This window comes from Polypterus senegalus, chromosome 16 (assembly GCF_016835505.1).
Source record: "Polypterus senegalus isolate Bchr_013 chromosome 16, ASM1683550v1, whole genome shotgun sequence".
NCBI lineage: Eukaryota > Metazoa > Chordata > Cladistia > Polypteriformes > Polypteridae > Polypterus > Polypterus senegalus.
This window is the reverse complement of record NC_053169.1, coordinates 51,065,565-51,089,859: the sequence shown is the minus strand read 5'-3', so window position 1 is coordinate 51,089,859 and position 24,295 is coordinate 51,065,565. Positions and strand designations below refer to the sequence as shown.

General features: G+C 38.2%; 1 protein-coding gene across 1 annotated transcript in view; it reads left to right on the top strand.

Moving 5' to 3' along the window:
• Positions 1-24,295, top strand: part of strn (striatin, calmodulin binding protein) — a 190,992-nt gene that overhangs the window by 78,303 nt on the left and 88,394 nt on the right. Inside the window, exons 2-3 of the mRNA XM_039738562.1 lie at positions 54-157; positions 16,366-16,439. Of these exons, the coding sequence (XP_039594496.1) occupies positions 54-157; positions 16,366-16,439 (178 nt within the window). The remainder of the gene's footprint in view (positions 1-53; positions 158-16,365; positions 16,440-24,295) is intronic.

Here is a 24,295-nt window from a genome sequence, read left to right as displayed (position 1 = left end):
GTTTTCCCCATGGTCAGACAAATAAATAAATTTTTTCTTTTTCCTCCCACCAGGCCCAGATTGCTTTTCTGCAGGGTGAGCGTAAGGGACAAGAGAATCTGAAGAAAGACCTGGTCCGCAGGATCAAGATGCTGGAATATGCACTGAAACAGGAGAGGTTGGATACTTTATGTATTTCCTTAGTTTTTGGTTTTGGAGGTTAGCTGGGGTGTTGTATAATTTCCAGTTGAGAAAAATATTCTTAAATTTGTGTACTTTTGTCTTAGTTTTTTCGTGGTGTCATGACTTACATCTGTATCTTTTTTTAAAATGATGTTTATATCTGAAAAGAGCATGATTTCAGTTTGCAACAACAATATATGGATATTACTTTATTCAGACAATTTCTGATTAGCAAAATTGTTCATCTTTTAATCACTGAAATCCTTAGGTTATTAAATTGCAAAATCTCTATCCCACAGGAAATGGGATTTTTTTCTTATATTTATTAGTTAAGCCTATTAACAAAAGCTGCGATAATCACTGAGATAAAGGTCTTGGAGATTCTACAAAAGACAGCTTGGCAAACGTGTCAGTTTTTGGCACCAAATGACCCTATTTGTTTAGCTCAAATGAGCTTGCAGTTGTCTTTGGTACTGATGGGGTATTTATCACCTTAACATAGTTGAAAAGGAATTAACTAAACTATAGGGCAAATCCAGCAGTGCTAGTTAGAATGAGTCCCAGGGATATGACTTGTTTATGAAGTTTTGAATGTACCTTTAATGGTGGAAATTCACTCAGTAGCATATCTCTTAATTTTGTTATCCAAATAATAGTAGTAACTACAAATACTTCAAGCGCTGAATAAAAGCAATAGATGTTTGGGTAATTGTCTGCACAACATAAGGATATTCTTCACTGGTCAGTACTATGCATGAAATAATTGAATACGAAGGAAGTATAATTAAAATTAAAACTAATCTGCTAAAAGTGGTTTAACATAATTGTGAACTTAAATACATTGGCCACACAATTTTTTTTTTTTTTGTATCGCAAATTCATACAACTGTTCCACCAAATTTAATAAATGAAATTTACTAAATTAGTCTTTTTCAAAATGTTAAATGATTGAGCAGATTAATTCAGGAGGCATCAGTTTTAAAGAGACACTTCAAAGTATGAGAGTAATTAATGAAAAAAAGAACTGTGGTCACTTGTGCAATGTATAAAATAAGTATGGCATATTTCAAGACTACAATGAGATTGGGTTAAAGTATTCAGCATGCAAAATCATAAATTTTGTTGTGTGAATTGAGCCATGCAAAGTAAACAAAACAATAATATTAGTCTTGTGCAGACAACTAGAGTATTGGCTTCGGTCCTATTCAGTACATCCATTAAGATTTAGTTTAATGTTTGTCATGAGAACTGGGTCATACATTTAATCAGGCTCACTAGTTTTTGCTATACAGAAAAGTGAACAAATGGTAAGGATTTGAAGTTTGAATTTAGGTAGTAAGGTGGACTCCATGGAGTTTATTATTATGTTTCAATTTCCTACTGAAATACATTTACAGAAACATTATCATTAAACTTGACATGTCTGTGGAATTTAACTTATACTGTCCAAACAAAGGTTAAAAATGTGATATTTACAAAGGAGTTGTATAAAAAGAAAATATGAAGCATTTTTGTATTACTAAATACTGTATGCCCAAGGATAATGACATTTTTTAAATCAAATCTGAATTTTTATTTAAGATATAATTACAAAAATCCACCAAATAATCCTGAAAAGTGTTGTGGCGGGTGTACAATTAAAGAGTAATCAAACTTCAATTTATAAGCAGAGGGTGCTGCACTGTATACATTTAAATCATATAGGCAAAATAATGAAGAAAGTAAAATGCAAGAAAATGCAACCAAAAAAAAAAACACCCATGCATTTTATTTATATTTACAGTGCATCCGGAAAGTATTCACAGCACATCACTTTTTCCACATTTTGTTATGTTACAGGCTTATTCCAAAATGGATTAAATTCATTTTCTTCCTCAGAATTCTACACACAACATCCCATAATAACAACGTGTAAAACGTTTATTTGAAGTTTTTGCAAATTTATTACAAATAAAAAAACTGAGAAATCACATGTACACAAGTATTCACAGCCTTTGCTCAATACTTTGTCGATGCACCTTTGGCAGCAATTACAGTCTCAAGTCTTTTTGAATATGATGCTACAAGCTTGCCCAATTTTGCCCATTCCTTTTTGCAGCACCTCTCAAGCTCCATCAGGTTGGATGGGAAGCGTCGGTGCACAGCCATTTTAAGATCTCTCCAGAGATGTTCAATCGGATTGAAGTCTGGGTTCTGGCTGGGTCACTCAAGAACATTCAGAGAGTTGTCCTGAAGCCACTCCTTTGATATCTTGGCTGTGTGCTTAGGGTCGTTGTCCTGCTGAAAGATGAACCGTCACCCCAGTCTGAGGTCAAGAGCGCTCTGGAGCAGGTTTTCATCCAGGATACCTCTGTACATTGCTGCAGTCATCTTTCCCTTTATCCTGACTAGTCTCCCAGTTCCTGCCGCTGAAAAACATCCCCACAGTATGATGCTGCCACCACAATGCTTCACTGTAGGGATGGTATTGGCCTGGTGATGAGCGGTGCCTGGTTTCCTCCAAACGTGATGCTTGGCATTCACACCAAAGAGTTTAATCTTTGTCTCATCAGACCATAGAATTTTGTTTCTCATGGTCTGAGAGTCCTTCAGGTGCCTTTTGGCAAACTCCAGGCGGGCTGCCATGTGCCTTTTAAGCCGCTTTTCCACTGCATAGTACGGCACGACACGGTTCAGTACAGCTCACTTTTGCGGGGCTTTCCACTGGGAACAGTACCTGGTACCTGGTCCTTTTTTTAGTACCATCTCAGCCGAGGTTCCAAGCGCACCGAACCGCTACCAAAATGTGACGCGGTAAACTCTGCTGGTCACTGATTGGCCGGAGAAAATCGTCATTACTGTGTCACTGGCTATTCTTTTCTTTAAAGGTACAGACACGCGGAAGTTTCGAAAGTTCTCCAGCCACTGAGTGTTTGTAAAACCGGGAACAATCGCATCCCACCACTCTGAAGCACGGTTAAATGTCCAAACAGATGGTCTGTTGCGGCGACTTTTTTGCAAAATGTGGAAGATCTGTAATATACAGAATCAGCATTTTAATGTTACACTGGCAGTTAAGTTCATTTTATGCTTTGCAACAGTGATAAAAGTTAGCTAGTGATGTGCTTTTTTTAGATGCTTAACCTTGCGCGTCATCGAGCTAAAGTGTTGTCGTTGTCTGCGTGTTGTTGTAAAAGGGTCCTCCCTGCGTGGAGTTTGCATGTTCTCCCCGTGTCTGCGTGGGTTTCCTCCGGGCACTCCGGTTTCCTCCCACAATCCAAAGCCATGCGAGTTAGGTGGATTGGCGGTTCTAAATTGGCCCTAGTGTGTGCTTGGTGTGTGGGTGTGTTTGTGTGTGTCCTGCGGTGGGTTGGCACCCTGACCAGGATTGGTTCCTGCCTTGTGCCCTGTGTTGGCTGGGATTGGCTCCAGCAGACCCCCGTGACCCTGTATTCGGATTCAGCGGGTTAGAAAATGGATGGATGGATGGATGTATTTGTAAACTGATAAAATTTAAATATAATAAGCTATTTTCAGAAAGTTTGTTTTTTGAAATGATGTTTCTTCCTGGAAATTTCCAGATGAAGTCATTCCGATTCCTTTTATAGTCTTACCCTGCTTTGTAGGAGTCTGTTACCTTTATTTTCTATTCATTAGTCCACTATGTATAGTAGACACCTCTGCCTGAGAGATTGGAAGGGTCAGGCTTTTTATTTCATGGTTTATTTAAACAAACACCACCATTAGAATATGTTTAGTTTATAGTCTTATTATGATTTCTGTTTGCTTGCTGTCTTTATTTTTTTATACATGGTTTTAAATTAGCAACAAAATGACTTAAAATTCTATTTTCAAGATATATGTGTAAAGGTTAGAGCAATATGGGATAATACGGGTACACAGAAAACAATTTAACATCACTCTTCCGTTTGTCTTCCAAACCAGGTAATCTAAAATAGGGTGTCAATGCAGGTAAAGCATTTACATTTCACAGCTACAGTCTGATGCTTCTAAATAGTCCCGCTACCTTTCTTAAAATTTCTAAGCAATTCCAAGAAAGTGCTCTGTTCACACAGATTATGCTGTTAGTCAGATAATTTCTCCATATTCCTACTTCCTGTTTACAAGCAGAGACTGAAGCATGAGAAACTAATATGCCTTTATATTGGCTCGATGTATGTAATGCCTATTCTGTAAGAACATCGGTCTTGGGGAGTTTTACAAAGGTAAATGACTATACTGAAAATGGCATATTGAAATTTTTGGATAGTAAAAAGTGCCAATTTTAGATGGTCTTGGATCTTTTACTGGTTCACTTTGGGTGATGGTAGAGATTCGATGGTGTGTGATACATTTTCATTAATTACTACAAGAGTTTTTCTGTTGATAAGGATGATTGGATAGACAAGTATTTTGAGGAGTGGTGCCATCATTTCAAAGTAAGAACTTTTATTGAGATTATAAATTCATGCTTAAATAGATTAAATTAAAATCCTCTGCCATAGATGCAAATTCACGATTTAGGTGACTTCAGTGTGGAAGCCAGCATAAATCTTACCTTGCCCTTCCCTCAAAAAAAATGTTGTTTGCAAAGACATAAAATTGCTGAGTTAGGTCAGAAACAAGACAAAACCACTTTGTCACTCTACATTCAGAACAACTCAGTGGACCTGAGTTTAATTCCTAGCCTGCTGATTGTCCATGCAGTTTACACTTGTTTCCTTGTTTGTATGGATTTTCTCAGACTACTCATATTTCCTTCCATTTCCCAAAGATAGGCATCATTTGTTCATTAGTATTTATATCTTGGCTTTGTATGGGTAAGTGTGTTGTGTGTGTGTGTGTGTGGATTTGGGGAGTGTGTGTGATGATTTGTATCATGTCCAGGATTGCTTTATGTGTTGTGTCTGATGAACCAAGATGGGCTCCTTCTGCCCACCTCAAAATACCATTTAGTAATTTTATTAATTTTTGGAAGTGAGTACTTACCTCAGAAATGCTAGTAATTGCTCATTACAATGTTCTGCCTTTGTAGACAACTAAGTGACCATATTGAAAGAATTATAGAAAGTTGCTTATCAGTGACCACTGTGGTGAAATAGTGATTAAGTGATTAAGCAGCACCTACACTATTCTGATCTACAGCATGATGCAGGCCTCACACCACTGTGTTAATCCTGAGCCAATAAAGCTTGGCTGCCATAGCTATGACTCTTATACAAGTTGTGTAACAGGAGAGTAGGAGGTAATCCGACTGAGACAGCATGGATCAAAGCGGCATGCTGTGCTGTGCTGTGCAGCTTCCCAGCAGCTGCTCAGCAGCCAGATACTTTACTGCTACAGGATGGGTTCAGACTTGATTCTCTTTATATAGCTCATACTCTTCCCTTTCTTCCTTTTTTATTGTCTCTTTTTTCTATGATTGCAATCTTTCTTTATTTTCCTAGACAAGTTACTCTTTTTCACTTTGCTGCACTCAACAAACTGAACAAATTCAGTAATTGCCTTCAGCATATAGATAGGTAGATACTTTATTAATCCCAAGGGGAAATTCACATACTCCAGCAGCAGCATACTGATAAAAAAACAATATTAAAGATTGATAAAAATGCAGGTATATCAGACAATAACTTTGTATAAAGTTAACATTTACCCCAACCCGGGTGGAATTGAAGAGTCACATAGTGTGGGGAAGGAACGATCTCCTCAGTCTGTCAGTGGAGCAGGACGGTGACGGCAGTCAGTCGCTAAAGCTGCTCCTCTGCCTGGAGATGATACTGATACTTTGTACAGGCGTGAGGCATCCTTCTTCTTTATGCTGCCTTCCCAACACACCACTGCATAAGAGGGGGCTCGCCACAACCGTCTGATAGAACATCTGAGGCATCTTATTGCAGATGTTGAAGGATACCAGCCTTTTAAGGAAGTATAGTCGGCTCTGTCGTGTCTTGCACAAAGCATCAGTATTGGCAGTCCAGTCCAATTTATCATCCAGCTGCACTCCCAGGTATTTATAGGTCTGCACTCTCTGCACACAGTCACCTCTGATGATCCTTGGTTTTGCTGGTGGTCAGTTGTAGGTGGTTTGAGTCGCACCATTTCACGAAGTCCATGATTAAGTTCCTATAATCCTCCAGCCCACTCCTGATGCAGCCCACGATAGCAGTGTCGTCAGTGAACTTTTGCACGTGGCAGGACTCCGAGTTGTATTGAAAATCCGATGTACAGTGCATCTGAAAAGTATTCACAGCGCATCACTTTTTCCACAGTTTGTTACAGCCTTATTCCAAAATGGATTAAATTCTTTTTTTTCCTCACAATTCTACACACAACACCCCATAATGACAACGTGAAAAAAGTTTACTTGAGATTTTTGCAAATTTATTAAAAATAAAAAAATTGAGAAAGCACATGTACATAAGTATTCACAGCCTTTGCCATGAAGCTCAAAATTGAGCTCAGGTGTATCCTGTTTCCCCTGATCATCCTTGAGATGTTTCTGCAGCTTAATTAGAGTACTCCTGTGGTAAATTCAGTTGATTGGACATGATTTGGAAAGGCACACACCTGTCTATATAAGGTCCCACAGTTGACAGTTCATGTCAGAGCACAAACCAAGCATGAAGTCAAAGGAATTGTCTGTAGACCTCCGAGACAGGATTGTCTCGAGGCACAAATCTGGGGAAGGTTACAGAAAAATTTCTATTTCTTTGAAGGTCCCATTGAGCAGCACAGTGGCATCTATCATCCGTAAGTGGAAGAAGTTCGAAACCACCAGGACTCTTCCTAGAGCTGGCCGGCCATCTAAACTGAGCGATCGGGATAGAAGGGCCTTAGTCAGAGAGGTGACCAAGAACCCGCTGGTCACTCTGTCAGAGCTTTAGAGGTCCTCTCTGGAGAGAGGAGAACCTTCCAGAAGGACAACAATCTCTGCAGCAATCCACCAATCAGGCCTGTGTGGTAGAGTGGCTAGACGGAAGCCACTCCTTAGTAAAAGGAACATGGCAGCCCGACTGGAGTTTGCCAAAAGGCATCTGAAGGACTCTCAGACCATGAGAAACAAAATTCTCTTGTCTGATGAGACAAAGATTGGACTCTTTGTTGTGAATGCCAGACGTCACTTTTGGAGGAAACCAGGCACCGCTCATCACCAAGCCAATACCATCCCTACAGTGAAGCATTGTGGTGGCAGCATCATACTGTGGGGATGTTTTTCAGCGTCAGGAACTGGGAGACTAGTCAGGATAAAGGGAAAGATGACTGCAGCAATGTACAGAGACATCCTGGATGAAAACCTGCTCCAGAGCACTCTTGACCTCAGGTTCATCTTTCAGCAGGACAACGACCCTAAGCACACAGCCAAGATATCAAAGGAGTGGCTTCAGGACAACTCTGTGAATGTCCTTGAGTGGCCCAGCCAGAACCCAGACTTGAATTCGATTGAACGTCTCTGGAGATATCTTAAAATGGCTCTGCACCGATGCTTCCCATCCAACCTAATGGAGCTTGAGAGGTGCTGCAAAGAGGAATGGGCGAAACTGGCCAAGGATAGGTTTGCCAAGCTTGTGGCATCATATTCAAAAAGACATGAGACTGTAATTGCTGCCAAAGGTGCATCGACAAAGTATTGAGCAAAGGCTGTGAATACTTATGTACATGTGATTTCTCAGTTTTTTTTATTTTTAATAAATTTGCAAAAACCTCAAGTGAATGTTTTTCACATTGTCATTATGGGGTGTTGTGTGTAGAATTCTGAGGAAAAAATTAATTTAATCCATTTTGGAATAAGGCTGTAACATAACAAAATGTGGAAAAAGTGATGCACTGTGAATACTTTCTGGATGCACTGTATACAGTAATCCCTCCTCGATCGCAGGGGTTGCGTTCCAGACCCCCCCCGTGATAGGTGAAAATCCGCGAAGTGGAAACCATATGTTTGTATGGTTATTTTTATATATTTTAATCCCTTATAAACTCTCCCACACTGTTTATAAATATTCCCCGCAGAGTTATACAGCATAATCCCTTTGTATTCTCTTAGATATTAGGTAAGATTCATTGAAATTATGTATATAAACACACTGTTTATATACAGTAAAACCTAAATATTATTTTAAAGATATTGAGTGTCTCCGATATCACATATGTTACAGCCATTACGATAGACAGGCCACCAGCAATAAATACATACAATGCAAGAAAAATAGTATACAGTAAATGTGTGTACAGTGACACTAAACGTACGTACATGTACTAAGTACTGCAAGTAGAAAATTAATTATGGTTACCAACAATGACACGATGACTTGTCTGATAACAATTAGTTTAATTTTACTGCACAACAAAGGATAGCGTTACAGCTCTTCCAAAGGAAGAGCCACTTCAGGCGATTGTGTAGCACTGCCGTTGTTCTTCTTCTGGCAGTCTTCAATCCAAATCCCTAAAGCAAATTCCATCCAGACTACTGCCTTATTACATCCACTTACAACTCATTTTGCACCCTGGTTAAAAGGACACTGCGGCCATAGATCTTATATTCCTTTCCTACTTTTTAAATAAAAAGAATCGTAGCCTTCAACAAATCCAAAACATTTATCTTTTCAGCAATCTTTAACATCTTCCGTTTGCGCTTGGGCACGGCCCCTGAAGCAGTAGCAGATCGTTTTGGAGCCATAATGAAGGGCTTAACTATGCACAAAGATAAACACAAAAGAGCACAACTCTTTACACAGCGAAACATGTTGATGCTGAATGAGCGAGACGAGACTTCCTGGTTAACACCGCATTCAGGACGCAGGAACTTAACTGCGTGCTCTGATTAGTTAGCTTCTCAGTCATCTGCCAATAGCGTCCCTTGTATGAAATCAACTGGGCAAACCAACTGAGGAAGCATGTACAGGAATTAAAATGCACATTGTCCGCAGAACCTGCGAAGCAGCGAAAAATCCGCGTTATATATTTAGTTATGCTTTCATATAAAATCGGCGATAGAGTGAAGCCGCGAAAGTCGAAGCGCAATATAGCGAAGGATTACTGTATAGGCTAAACAGGACCGGAGAAAGTACAGCCCCTTGTGGCACTCCAGTGTTGCTAACCACAATGTCAGACCTGCAATTCCCGAGACGCACATACTGTGGTCTGTCTGTAAGATAGATTCTTACCTGGTGGCATGGATCGTGAACTATTCCCATCTCTGTCAGCTTGTCCCTAAGGAGCAGAGGTTGGATGGTGCTGAAGGGGCTAGAGAAGTCCAGAAACAATTTTTACAGCACCACTGCCTCTGTCCAAGTGGGAAAGGGATCGGTGTAGAATATAGATGATGGCATCCTCTGCTCCCACCTTCTCCTGGTATACGAACTGCATTGGGTTGAGGATGTGGCAGACCTGTGGCCACAGGTGGTGAAGCAGCAGCCGCTCCGTGGTCTTCATGACATGTGATGTCAGTGCAACAGGCCGGAAGTCATTCAGCTCACTAGGACGTGATACCTTTGGGACTGGGGTGATGCAGGATGTTTTCCAAAGCTTCGGGACTCTTCCCTGTTCCAGGCTCAGTTTGAAGATGCGCTGTAGAGGACTCCCCAGCTCCACCGCACAGGCCTTCAGCAGTCGTGGCAATACTCCATCTGGACCCACTGCTTTGCTGGCACGAAGTCTCCTCAGCTCTCTGCTTACCTGGGCTGCTGTAATTGTGGGTGGGAGGAAAGTCTCTCCTATGCTGGTATCAACAGAAGGATGGGTGGAGGGTGCAGTACTCCGAGATGAGTGGTTTTATTGTGGTCAAACCCGTTAAAGAAGTTGTTCATCTGGTTTGCTCTCTCTATGTCTCTTTCAATGGTGGTACCCCGATTCGAGCTGCAGCCAGTGATGATCTTCATCCCATCCCACATTTCCTTCATGCTGTTTTTCTGCAACTTCTGCTCTAGCTTTCTCCTGTAATGTTCCTTAGCCGCGCTGAGCTGGACTCGGAATTCCTTCTGCACACGATTGAGCTCATCTTTATCACCGTCTTTAAAAGCCCTTTTCTTCTGGTTCAAAAGGCCCTTGATGTCACTTGTAATCCATGGCTTTTTGTTAGCATAGCAGCATACTGTTCTTACTGGGACTACAATGTCCATACAGAAGTTGATGTAGTCAGTAGTGCAGTCAACAACCTCCTCAATGTTCTCATTATGTGACCCCTGCAGGATATCCCAGTCCATAGTTTCAAAGCAGTCTCTCAGAGCCTGCTCTGTATTGTATTTAGTAGTATATGTGCTGGCCCATGGTACCAGTGAAGGAAGGGCTAACTATTTGATAAATATTTAAATCAATTTTTTGTTAGACAATGTAAAGGCTATATTTTAATATTCCTATATACAGTATCTATATATAGCTTACTGCATTTTGTTTTTTTTTCCCACCAAATAATGCTATAATCTTTAACAAAGACATTAGACTAGATGCATTAGGTTTTAGTTTTGGAGCTTTTTACTATGACCAATTTGTTACTTGTTGGTTAGTTTGTGTCCTTTATTAGACTTCAAGCTTGGTGAGCTTTTTGATTTCTGATATATGTAGCATATGTATCTCTTTCCTAGAACTACCGGTAGTTAAGTGAACAGAACCCTGTTTCAGGCATTTTAACTTTAACAACAATTATCTCATTGAAATATTTTTATAACAAGATCACAAAACACCAATAAAATTGTAAATTACAGTTAATGACCTGTAGAAGGGTGAGTTCAGTTATCAATTTAAATAAAGTGCTCTTGCTCAATTTAAAAATACTGGATTTTTAAAGCCAATTTGGGTAAAAAGGTAGTGTCTTCAAGCAAGTAAACAATTTCCTTCTGTGTACCAAAGGATTAGGCTTTGTCCACACTGTTGAGCTCAGTTTTAATTATAGGTATCAGGCAATCCATTAAAGTAGAGTTTCATACACAAAAGGGAATTGCCTTCATATTTTGAAAAAATTAGAAATGAATTCTGTAGTAACTGTGGACTTCCAGGACTGCGCTCAAGTACTCATGAGTTGTAGAAACAAGCAGTGGAGAAGTAAGTTAAACAAGGAATTCAATAAAAGACACAGGCCATGCTCTGATTCTACAGACAGCCTGCAGCAAACTCATCCAGCTACTTCAGCTGGCCAGAACCATAATTGAATCTCTCTGCTGTACTCCAAGAAAATCTCTAAAATAACCAAACAAATACAGTAAATAAACAGACTTGAATCATCACAGTATTTACTACAACAACAACAACATTTATTTATATAGCACATTTTCATACAAAAAGTAGCTCAAAGTGCTTTACATAATGAAGAAAAGAAAAATAAAAGACAAAATAAGAAATTAAAATAAGATAACATTAGTTAACATAGAAGGTCCGATGGCCAGGGTGGACAGAAAAAACAAAAAAAACTCCAGACGACTGGAGAAAAAATAATAAATAAATTCTATTAAAAACCATGTTCCTTCATTTTTTATTTCAGTTAAGATATTTGGTAACAGGACAGTTGCCATCACTGAAACTATGATTATCTTAAATTTTATTTAACTAAAAAAAAACCTTGAATATTTCAAAAGACAGCAGCTGTAATCGCAGTTCCCCAGTGAGTTCAACACAGCTCACATTATCTTAGAAAATTCAGTACATCTTTACTCCTTAGGTCTTTCACTTCAAATTGCAGCACGTACCCTACTATTCATTGCCATTTACATTCTGAATTGTAGGATTGAATGTGTTTTTTTTCCCTCTCTGGCCTCAAGATATTTGTGGAGGCCTTGCTTTGCTTTTGGAAACAAGTTCAGCAAAAAAATAAAACCCATGTCATCTTTTGGACAGAGAAGCATAGCCTTCTTAAATAGATTAATCTTGCTGTTATTTTTCTTAGAAAGGAATGTTGAGGTTAAAGGTCAAATAGTTATTTTGGCATTTTTTGAATTCTTGGCATTTTTCTCTAAAATATTTGGTTTTCTGGTAATACAGGTTACAAAGTGAAGTTGAAAGCATGTCAAACTTAAAAATTGTATCTGTGTGTATGAACATGCTTGTGTGAAGTTTTGAAAACTCCCGCTTATTTCTGGGCTTGCTTATATACAGGTATATGTGTTTGGAATCTGAACCTCGTATGATGGAAGAGGAGACTGCAGGTAACCTCCTGCATCTGCTTTTTAGTATGTGTCTTTTACACTGCATGTACTGTACATGTTAACCATGGAAAATGCTATGTAACTTTTATCATAATTAACAGCTTTAGAGAATTCCCCATAATTTAAAAATATCATATACCAATAATTAAAAATACAATGATTTGTGATAGTTCATTGCATTCAGTTCATTATATGAAGAAGATGTACTGTATAGCTTAGTTCATTTATTGGTTGTTTCACGTAATTGTTTTTGCTTTGTCATTGAGACAATGCTTGTTTGGGTTGTCTGTACCCAAAGTAATGTTTTAAGCAGTTTCAACCTTACATGAACATTAGTACCTGCTGTTAAAATACAGACCACACTTTAATTTTCCCTTACCTTGTTAATTCATTTGTCTATTTTAATAGTGGCTAATCCATTAATAATAGTCATATTTTACTCCTTCATCTAAAAGGCATTTTAGGTTCACCATAAACTGAATTGACTCTTCAGTTATTGGCATTCATAAATATAGACTTGAATTTTAATGTGTGGCAGAGATGGGGATTCCACAGTGTAATCTTGGGTGGGTCAGCATAGGATTTTTAAAGAATAATGTATTGCAAACTATCTGATTTATCTTGGGAAGTGCACATTCTAAATTTATTCTATGACATTTTCTTTTCAGTAACTGAAACCTTCTGCTTAAAATCCGTGCTAAATTTGAAAATTGAAACATTTTATTATGTATTGTTGACTTAGAGAATTCCAAAATAATTCTAGATATTTCCATTTAAACTAATTCTTCATAGCTTTTTCTGTAACTACATGCTGTTAAAGTCTGGTTTGTCAGTGAACCAATTTTGTTAGGTTTATAATATTTGTTATTGTAAGGTTTACATTTGTGTTATTAAAGAATGGAGTAATATTTAACTGATTGTTAAATTTAATTCAAATTTCAAACTTGTTACACACTTTTTTTTGCCCCAACCTAATATCTTGCAGCAGAGATCTGAGATTTAAGAGCTCTGAGGCTAGGGATCTGCACTGGCAATCGGAAGGTTGCCGGTTCAAATCCCGTAAATGCCAAAAGGGATGCTGCCCTTTTGGGCCCTTGAGCAAGCCCCTTAACCTGCAATTGCTCTGTCCTGGGTATGACATTAATCTGAATCCATCCCTGCATGTAGGCCCTCCAAGCCGCAGGGAAAAACATGGGGGTTGGTGGCAGCCACCATAAAAAAAAAAAACCTCACACTGTTCCAATCCATCTGAATTAGTGTGGTGCTGAGGTGTCACCCGCCACATGGCTGCACTCAGGTCCTAATATGGATCCTAAGTGTGTTTGTCGTGTGGTGGGTGCAGCAATGCGCTGTATCAGCGCATGCTCCTAACCTCCTCTCTCTCTCTAAAATATTCCTGTGTGAAATCAGCTTATCAGTTTTGCATTAATCCTTTATTTCAGAACTCCTGTTTTCAAGGTATCTTGAGTGATCAGGCTTTATTTCTTATGCCTGTATCATCATCATCTTTCGGCTGCTCCAGTTGGGGGTTGCCACAGCGGATTATCTTGTTCCTTATCTTCCTGTTCTCTACATCTTGCTCTCTCATACCCATCACCTGCATCTCCTCTTTCACTACATCATAAACCTCCTTTTAGGCCTTCCTCTTGCCTGGCAGCTCTATCTCTAACATCCTTCTCCCGATATATACCCCACATCTCTCCTCTGCACATGTCTAAACCAACATACTCTTGCCTCTCTGACTTTGTCTCCCAACCTTCCAACCTGAGCTAACCCTCTAGTGTACTCATTTCTAATCCTGTCCGTCCTCGTCACACCCAATGCAAATCTTAGCATCTTTAACTCTGCCACCTCCAGCTCTGTCTCCTTCCCAGAATTAGAAAATTGCTTTTTAAATGTATAACTGTGGGACAGAGTTACTTTTTTCACCTTAACATTCAAATTTATGATGTGTTCTTTTACTTATGAGTTACATTAATGGACATTATTTTGCCTTCAAAAACTAAATGAGTGATACAAAGTCAGTGCTTGCAGATGGTATTTAGCAGCGATGTCCAGCTAACTTAGTGCTTCATTGATTACACATCTCTGTTAAAGGAATAGTTGTCATTTTAATAGGATGGTTTACCTTGTCTTTTGGATGTATTAAAACACTATATAATATATATTTTGGTATTAACAAACTCATGTCGTCGCTGATGTAAACAAGCAAAAATGGCCACTCTACTTGCTACAGCTGTTATTTGTACAGATGGTCCTCCCACATCTATATGCCTAACTTTGGATCCATGTAAGTCGCCCTCTATCATGACCCTGAACTTTATACACCGGATGGAAAATTGACACATGCTTGGACAAATAGTCTATTAGAGAATAAATATGAAGCTTCCATTCATTTATCAGGGCTGTGTAGGACACTATTAAAAACCCATTACTCGTGTTATGTTTTAATCACTTTTTACAAATGCATGACAATACAAGTTAAACAGTTACACCTCATTTAATCAGTTGCATTATTTTGCTGTAAAAGAACTCACAAATCTGTTTTTGAAATAATACCATAATAGGATAAAAGTAGCAACAACACAAGCCTGTTTGTGTGCGTTCCATCCACCCAAATAACAATTATGATTCTTGCACTCGTGCACTGAAATTTTCTTGGGCAAACACAAAAGCATTTCTAGACATGACCTTTGCTGTTTTTCTTTTTGACATGTATTGTTGCAGTGCTGTATCATCAACACAGCATTTTTATTTCTAGATTTTACTCAGTTTTTATTATGTATTACTGTGCCTTCTGGAGTAAATTTGCTACATGCAGTCAGTTCTGGTACTACAGATACTGTATAATAAAAAAAACTTTTTATGGAAATTTGGTATCAATTTAGCACCAAAATATTAGTTCTTTTGACATCCCTACTTGTGAGTTTGTCCTGTGGTGGTTTGGCATCTTGTTCAGTTTTGTTTTCTGTCCTGTAATTATTGAAGTTTGGATTGCTTTCTGCTTCCCATGATTTCATACTTAAGATAACTTAGAAAAAAGGACAGACGATGAATGGCTATTTTTGCTTACTTCTGGCAAACATGCAGAGACAAGTCATTTTTAACTATTATGGGGTTTTGCTTTTGGAATTGAATCATTTAGAATCCTATTCATGTAAAATGAAATATTGGAATGGGTGCTAGTTGGTATCCAGGAATTTAGTGTGTGTGGTGTCAGACAACAAAAAGGAAGCAGATCAGCTCTTAGGTTACAAACCGCCAACAGTAAACCTGAAATAAAAACCAGTAGTGTTATCTCAAACTTCTTTCACCACTGCACAATAATTTGCAAAAATAGAATTTAAAAACTCATTTATCTGGAGATGCTACTTAATTATGTCTCTTAGATGGATGCATGTTTAAGAAGTTAATTTTCTATACAAAAGTCTCATTTTGCGCTTAAAGCTGTCTCTTACAGGGTGTGTAAACCACTACACTGCACAGTCTTGCCAGTATTTGCATTGACATAGATGTGAGCTTCACAATCACAGAACATCTAATTGGTCAGATCCTTTTTCTGTTTTGAATAGATTTAAATTGAGTAATAATCAAATGCATTGCACCTGTTTACAACTAGTGGGGATGTATGTGTAGCAATTTTTACAGTGGATTGTTTTCATAAATTCCTCAAACACGAAACTAGTCACATCTAAAATGTGGACTAACAAAAGGTTTTTAAGGATTAGTCAGGACATCTTAATTAGGGTTTATCTCCTGCACTGCATGGGGAAATGTGAACATTTGGTAACCAGAACTAATGTGATTATAAGGACCTTTTCTGTTGTCTTAATTATTTGAATAACTAATTAAACTTTTGTTATAGTTTTATCTATAGCTGAATTTTTGTATCCTTTATTTATTTATTTATTTATTTATTTATTTTTTTGGTCTTCTGTTGATGGTACAGGATGACCTTTAGAATCAATGTATTAAATTTGTCAAATGATTCTTTTTAGGCAGTGTTCTTATACATATTATAATTAGTTATTTTCTCACAGTTTTTAACATTTTCTCATAGCTTTAACATTTTATTTTTCTCCTTGTTTTTTAGAGCAAAGTACCACAAGTTAAAATATGGAACTGAGTTAAGTCAAGGTGATATGAAACCACCAAACTATGACTCTGGTAAGCTTAATCTTATAACAGTTTTTCAGTTTAGATACGCCTATTCATAAAACGTTGCCCTTATCACAGATGTGATTCCCACATCTGTGGAATGTCTTTATAATCTTAGGAAAAAGAAGGAACCACTTCTGGATTATATCTATGTGTAATGGTAAAGCTTCTGTGATAGAAAAATTTCAATCTTCATTATTGGACAATTATTGTTATGTTGAAAAGCATAGACAGGAAATAAGACAAGGCACTCTGAATGTCTGTGTACCTTCTTATCACCACATACAATCCCAGCATATCCTTGCTGTGAGTACTGATCCTATATAGAGACTGTGGGAAACAGGGAATATCATGGAGGAAATCCTAATATCCACACTAACCTGATGTCCTTAGAAAATTCCCTAATAGGACATAAGCTGTGCATTTTGCATTTTGTCCCCCTAGTAGCACCCTCATACTTACTGGATTTGAGATTATTATCCCTGATAGAACCAGCTTTTGCCTTTTCTTGTCATTAATTCTTGCAGGCCTATGCTAACATTAATATCTGTCATGATATAAAAAAAAATTGGGAGTGGTCTCCCCTTGACTTTCTCGTATACTTAGGTATGGGGATGGATATTTGAGGAGTAAACCACAAGACAATGATTATATTTTTATATTATGTACATTAAAGAGCCATTAGTAACAAATCAAATTAATAATATATTGAAAAATAATTATAAAAGTAAAGTTGAATAAATCGGATTTTGCAGCTGCTTAAATAAAAGGTAAAGTACCATTTCCGGTTAATGAACCTCACCCAAAAGTTGATTGAAATTTACATTTTGTACCTAATACTGTATGCAAAATTTGGTTGATCTAAGTGAAAGCGTACTCAAGTTATCGTGTTTACATACACATACACACACAGATTTCAAAAATGGTCATTTCGGATGCAGGGAAGTCTAAACCGTCAAAATTCATCAACATCTCGTAATGGAGTTTTTGGTGGATTCCAATACTTTCCCTATACTTTGTAAAGAAGAAAGTCAGTAAGGTCTAAAACGTTGAGAATCATCAAAATCTCTGCACTGAATCTTTGGATGATTACAATATTTTCTCTATACTTTGTATATGAGAAAGTAGCAAACATGCTGTAATTTTGATAACAAAAGATTACAAAGTTAGTGGAAATACAATAATGCTTTGATAGCAGATACAGTAGCTTCTGTTGTTTGGTCTGAATAACTGAATAGAAATAAGTATATACGTTAAATTAACAAACACATTATGAATGATGTAGATCATGAAGGATAAAACCAGCAGCTCCTGCTCAGAGAACCTCATTTTCATGTAAGATCAATTTTCTGGGGATGTGTCCACCAGTACTTTTCATGATGAGAAAAGGCTTTTCCAATTTGGACAGCAGAGCTGAAAAGAGTGTAGTTGAGGGAAGACTTATGAAGCAGCAGGAGGTTTATGTATTTGATGAAAAATGAACATGGGTTGTTGCACAACTGAGTAAATTTATATAATTACAGGAAAAGATGCTAAAAATTGGTAACATCACCAGCAACATTTAAAGATTATAGGTAGGTGAGCCAGCAACAGTATATTGTGTAATGTAGTAGCAATTGGCATTTAATGAGTTGCAGTTCATCTGACTTCTGGTTCAACTCAAATTTTATTTTATTACAGCATCCTAACAAGTAATTATCATGTATCATATACCAACACATGTTGCTGCAGTTTCATTTTTTTAGCCCAGAGTAGCTTTTTTAAGAACCATTAGAGTTAAAATTATTTAATTTAAAAAATGTTATTAACTGTTCCATAGATACAAAATTTAATTAGAAAAATGCCAAACGCATTATTATTTGACCCAAAATTATTTATACAGTAAATGTAAAATGTGTTAACATATTTTTACAGTGTGGGCAATGTCAAGTTATGCAATTTGGGCAGGGCCTCCAATTAAGTTTGTGGTAGAGGTGAATGACCACTTTCCTTCATCGCATCCATTATACCATTTAATTGATTGATTGATTGATCAATCTTTAACAAACATTAACATCAAGCTTCCTCAAATACACACAAAAAATTGCAAATAAAAGAAAACATCTGACTTGGCAAATGATAAGAGAGCAGTCATAGTGAGGCATTACAAAGGCTGATTGTTGTAGTTATAAAGGAACAATTTTTTTCTAGAAATAAAGATTTTCTTTAACTCTGTCCAACTTTAATCTGCTTCTCGAACTCCAGTTCATGTGAGACCAGTTACTTTCCTTGTAGCATTGGTTGTAAGACAAGAACCAACCCTGCATGGAGTGTCAGTCTACCACAAGGTACACATAAACCTGCACACCCATACTTGCACACGTGGCCAATTTCCAGTGGCCTAGTAACCTACCACATGCATCTTTGGAATACTGACAGAAAGCTGGATCTATCAAAAGTAAAATCCTTTTTGGTAATAGGTGAGCTTGCATTACATTTACTTATTTAGCTAATGCCTTTATCCAAGGTACGTTACTTTTGAGATATGTCCTATATTTTTCCAGTTTTTGCACAGGCAGGTGAAGTGACATACCCATGGTCACTCAGTGTCAGTTGAGGGATTTGAACCCACAACCCTAGTGTTCAAAGCCTTAAACATATCACCACACTGCCCAGGCTTTGAGCATTTGGGGAACATCTTCCCGACCACACTGACATCAAGAAAGACTACCTTTTTTGTGTTATATACATTTATTCATTTATTTATTTCCATTTTCTTAATTTTGGATACTCACCGTAAATATTGTATATATTCACCTTTTTTCATTTTTCTTGGTTTCGTGGTGATACTGTGTAAGAAAAGCCTGCATGCCACTGTTTTGTTTATAACACAAATAAATCTGCATCACTGGTTTTGTAAAACTCAATATTTTTGACTGTGTCTTCTATTTTTACATGCCTCCTTTTGGTTCTTTTCGGTCCTGAAATACAAGGATGCCAAGTGTGTAGTTTGGTGTCTACTTTCTCCATACACAGCAAGTCACAGATACCGGTTTTGTTAAGGGTGCAGCTCCATGAATGTACAACACATGGCATAGCCGCATATTATTTTCTAAATTGTTTGTTATTTTAGAGGCGTTTCTGTGGCTCTCAACTACAGGAGGAGACTTGCTTGATTGTAGAAACAAACATGCCTAGTTATGTGGCTTAATCTTATTTATTGTGTGTGCCTCCCATCAGTTTTGGTGGTTGTTACAGTACATTGTGGTAGTAAGTGTGTGTGTGTGCATGTGTTTTTATTAAACAAATAACAAATATATGAATAATTAAATATGCAAACAATGCATGAAGTATTTCACAAATATTCACAAACCCTAGTTCCTATAAATCACCCACATACAGGTACATAATAAAAACATAAAACCACAACCCTAAGGCACAACCCTTAACGATTATATTAACTGCAGTCCAGGATGAATTTTAGCACTGACAAAGTTTACAGTTAAATTATCATGACTAAACAGCGCATTCAATCATGTGAACACAAACTTGAGATAACTGGTCTTTTCTAGAACTGTAGGTGATTGTATACAGTGTTTTTTTTTTAAAGAGAAAATTAAGAACAAGAAAAAAAAAAAAAACTTTTTGGAATTTGTGAATCAGTTTTGAATAGCAATTGATTTACTCAGGTTGAATTTTTCCTGCAGACCTATGTTCCAGTGTGGAGCAGTATTTTGCATACAATGTAGGGCAACTTTATCCCAAGGCATTAAGAAATGAAAAAGAACTCTGAGGCCAATTAATGAAGAGCTAAAGAAGATAGTGAAAGGAAAGAAATGGCTGTATAATGCATACAGTGCTGTGAAAAAGTATTTGTCTTTTCTAATATCCTCTGTGTTTGTATATTGTAAACCGTGAATTGCCTCAGATATTCAGACAAAATGCAATGCTAGAGAAGAGGAACCATTTTGCAAACACAATACAAGTTTTTATATAATTTGTTTATTTGAGTAACAAAGTTATCCAACATCTCTATCATTCATGTGAAATAGTAATCTTCCCCATAATTTTAGTACTTTGTTGCAGCATTGTAAACAGCAATTACTGGTTCCTATAATTTGATATATGTCTATCACATAGCTCTTGATTAATTTTAGTCCACTCGTTGCAGGAATGTTTTATATCATACATAGTTTTACAAGCAAGAACTGCTTATTTCAGGTCTTGCCCCCAGCATCTATGTTAGGTTCAAGCCAGGACTTTGATTAAACCAATAAAAAACATGAATACAGTGAACCCTCGTTTATCACGGTTAATCCGTTCCAGACTCTACCGTGATAAATGAATTTTCGCGAAGTATGATTCTTTATTTATAAATCGAATATTTTCGCAGTTAGAGTATGGAAAACCTGTTTACGACCTTCTAAATACGTTTTTTAACATTATTAGAGCCCTCTAGACATGAAATAACACCCTTTAGTCACCATTACACTCGTATTACCCAATATATTAGACAAAATAAGAGAAAATAAGACATATTAGCCGTTACAAATGTCATATTACTAGGCGCACTCGCCTTTTAAGGCGATCGACTTTTATCCTGAATTTTTGTGCGCTCCATGTGTACATCAGGCATGTAAGTGTAGGTAGGGAATGGGAACATCAAAGTGCCCATTCATAACATCTCCCGAAAACCTAAGCTTTTTTTTTTTTATCCCCTCAAGTGCCTGTCCAAAGTTGTACAATGTCAGCTCGAATCTGTACCGGTAAAGACGGGAGTTTCAGGCACTAAAAAAGCTATAGATGAGAATAAGCAAGCACCATCTCCCCTGATATTTACTACGCGGTGAGGCATTTGTACTCCATCAACATTAATTATTTCCAGAGACATAATTTTGTCTATTTTTCCAGTGCATCGCGCACAAAAGCAAGGGAATGATGAGAGCACCAGAACTCTGCTCACATCGCGTCACTTCGTACCTCAAGCTGCAAGTAGTAAGTCTGTAATAAGCGGAATACCGCTACGCTTTGCACTCACGGAACGGAAGGACAATCCCAGCGCTTTTATAGTAGATTATTGTACTGTACATTTAATTGCACACAAACACACACAGTTCTTACACACAACCACTAACCTATGAAGGCACGACCTCAGTAGCAGAGTCTTCAGAGGTGGTGCAGTATCTTCAGCAGGTGCGTTGTTGTCTTCTTCCGCTGAAGGAGTACTAGGAGTAGGCAGTGGGTGTCTTGGTGCACGGCTAAAGAACATCTTGATAGGCAGTTGCTGGCGCTGTCTTTTCATATGTGTGAGGAGGCTTTTGTAAGGTATTGCCATCTTTAATCATATCCAAGAGTTTCACCTTCTCCTGGATAGTAAGCATCTTCCTCCGGCGCTTAGTTTTATTGTCAGAAGGCTTAGAAAAGCAACACGTTTAGGAGCCATCGAGGGCTTAGATAAAGTTCTCAGAAAGTGCATGCGTAGTGACGTAAGCATGTATGAGAAAAAAATCGCGATAGAGTGAAGCCACGAAAGTCGAAGCGTGATATGGCGAGGGATCACTGTATTGGCTACTTCTGAAAGTGAATAACTTCATTGCTTAAATATATTAAGTTTCAATTTTGATGTGTTATGTTTATCCTGGATCCCATTATTTGATATTACATTTTGTCTAACCTAATCATTGTGACAAATATACAAAATTACAGAAAACGTGGAAGAAGGAGGCAAAAACCTTTTTCAGAGCAACGTATGTAACAACTAACTCTAGGGCAAAACCCATAGAGCTTATAAACACAGGAAAACTAAAATGCAGTTGGTTAGAAGCATTGAGTGAAATGCAAAAGCTGATCGAAAGACATTCTTTTAGTATGTTAGTAGTAAAATAATGGTCAGTGAGGAGGAGAAGTTGAAACAACTGGGATTACTTATAAAGATTGGTGGATTGTGTGCCCAAGTAGGTGCTTGAAGACTTTAACCTCCCCAGTCAGCAATCAGGTCAGGTCAGGTTTGGGAGCATGCAGTAAAGCAAGTTGCTGCACCCAACACACAGCAAAACAGCTCAGGATGCTGGTTGGCAACTCCCTAGGCAGACATTTGGTCCAGTCCCATCCTCTGGAAATTACCATCTATCTGCTTGCAACCAGGTGTTCTGTGGGCGTCCCCTTGGCTTGGTCCAGCCACTCGGATCCTCAACAATGAGGGTCCTGCAAGCCAGATCACCCTCAAGGAATCGTGCCACATGGCCATAGTGCCATAACTGATGCTCCCTCGTAATGCAGGTAATGTGCCTCATTCTGGACTCCGTGAGCAACCATTTATTGGACACAAAGTCAAACCAGCGGTACCCAAGGATTCTCTGAAGAGACACAGTACCAAAGGAGTCCAGTCTTCATTTCAGATCACAGCATTAGCGTCCATGTCTCACAACCATACAGCAAAACAGGAAGCAGCAGAACTCTAAAGACTTTTCCTGGGTGTGATGTTATACTGCATCTCACCCTTCAAGCAGATCTCTAACTTGCAGGGAAATCATGGGGGCTGGTGGCAGGATTGGCACTCCAGCCACCGTTTATTAAAAATAAAAACTTCATCCAGCTCTGAGACGACAGACAGGACTCTTTTCTGCTGTCTGCAGGAGTAGCTCTGCTGCAGCCACCCATAGGAAGGATGCTCGCAGTATGAAAGGGATGGGGGAAAGCCCTTGGGAGCCCCATCCCCAGAATAGTCAAAACCATTGGAGAGCCAATGGGTTCAGGCCTGTTGGAGATCAGAACTGGTGTGGTGCTGAGGTGTCGCCTGCTGCATGGCAGCACTTGGGTCCCAATTTGCGGCAGCCCATCTGAATAGATGCTTCAGATGTCCTGTCTCTCTAGCATGAATATCCGTCCGCAATAAAGAAAGAAAGTGAGATAAGCAATGGAAATGACAAGTAAATAAAAAATATTATTAAATAGTTAAACATACACAGCCCTCTCTCTGTATCGTGCCTGTAAGAATAAAAAAATGAAATTCCCATCCTCCCTAGTTATAAGCTATATCTACTCTATTATTTACAAAGTCAAGTAAGGCAAAGAGTCCAAAATTAAACACTCTCACTTTAAAGATGGACAGCAGAATATAGTACACCCCCAAAATTCGCCGAGGTTACGTTCCTAGAGCACGCTTGGGTCGCAGAATTGCACAGAAACACAGTAGATTGTAGAGACAAGAACTTTATTCAAACACTTCAAACAAACATGTCTCTTTCAGATGTAAAAGGAGCTCAGTATGCAGTTAGTTATCGATTAAAAAATAGACCAACATCATAGGGGAGCACAACCCCCAACAGGAGCAGAGAAAGCAATCAGCCAAAAAGTACAGGTGCTGTTCAGGCTTTTAAGTATGCGTAGCGTGCAAAGCATATCGCACGACAGAGCAGCCGCAAGTAAGGGAGCAATGTGAAAGTAGCCTATCAGCGTTTTTCGAGGAGCGTCCTTGTTTTCTAGGGGGCTGGCAGTGGTCATGAGCTGGCTGTGCAACGACAGTATGGCACTCACTGATCAGCTCCTGCGTGCTTGCAAATGAAACTGGGAAACGACTACTGTATAGCCAGGTCTGGCCGTTTAAGGGTTAAGAGGAACAAAATGGAAAACACAAGAACACTCAGCTGGAGATGTATCACAGTCAATCAGTAGCAAGGAGAAATGAGTAACGCTGTAGCGGTCCGGTCCTGCTAAAATTCACACCGTCGAGAAGATGGTAATTTATTTATTTTTATGGTGGAGATTCCAAGGATGCAGCCAGCCTTTGCCCGACCTGCACGCACTCACAAGCAGAGACAAAAACAAAGTAAACTGGTAATCAAACAGCAAATAAAGAATGTAATAAAAACAAATGAAATAAATGA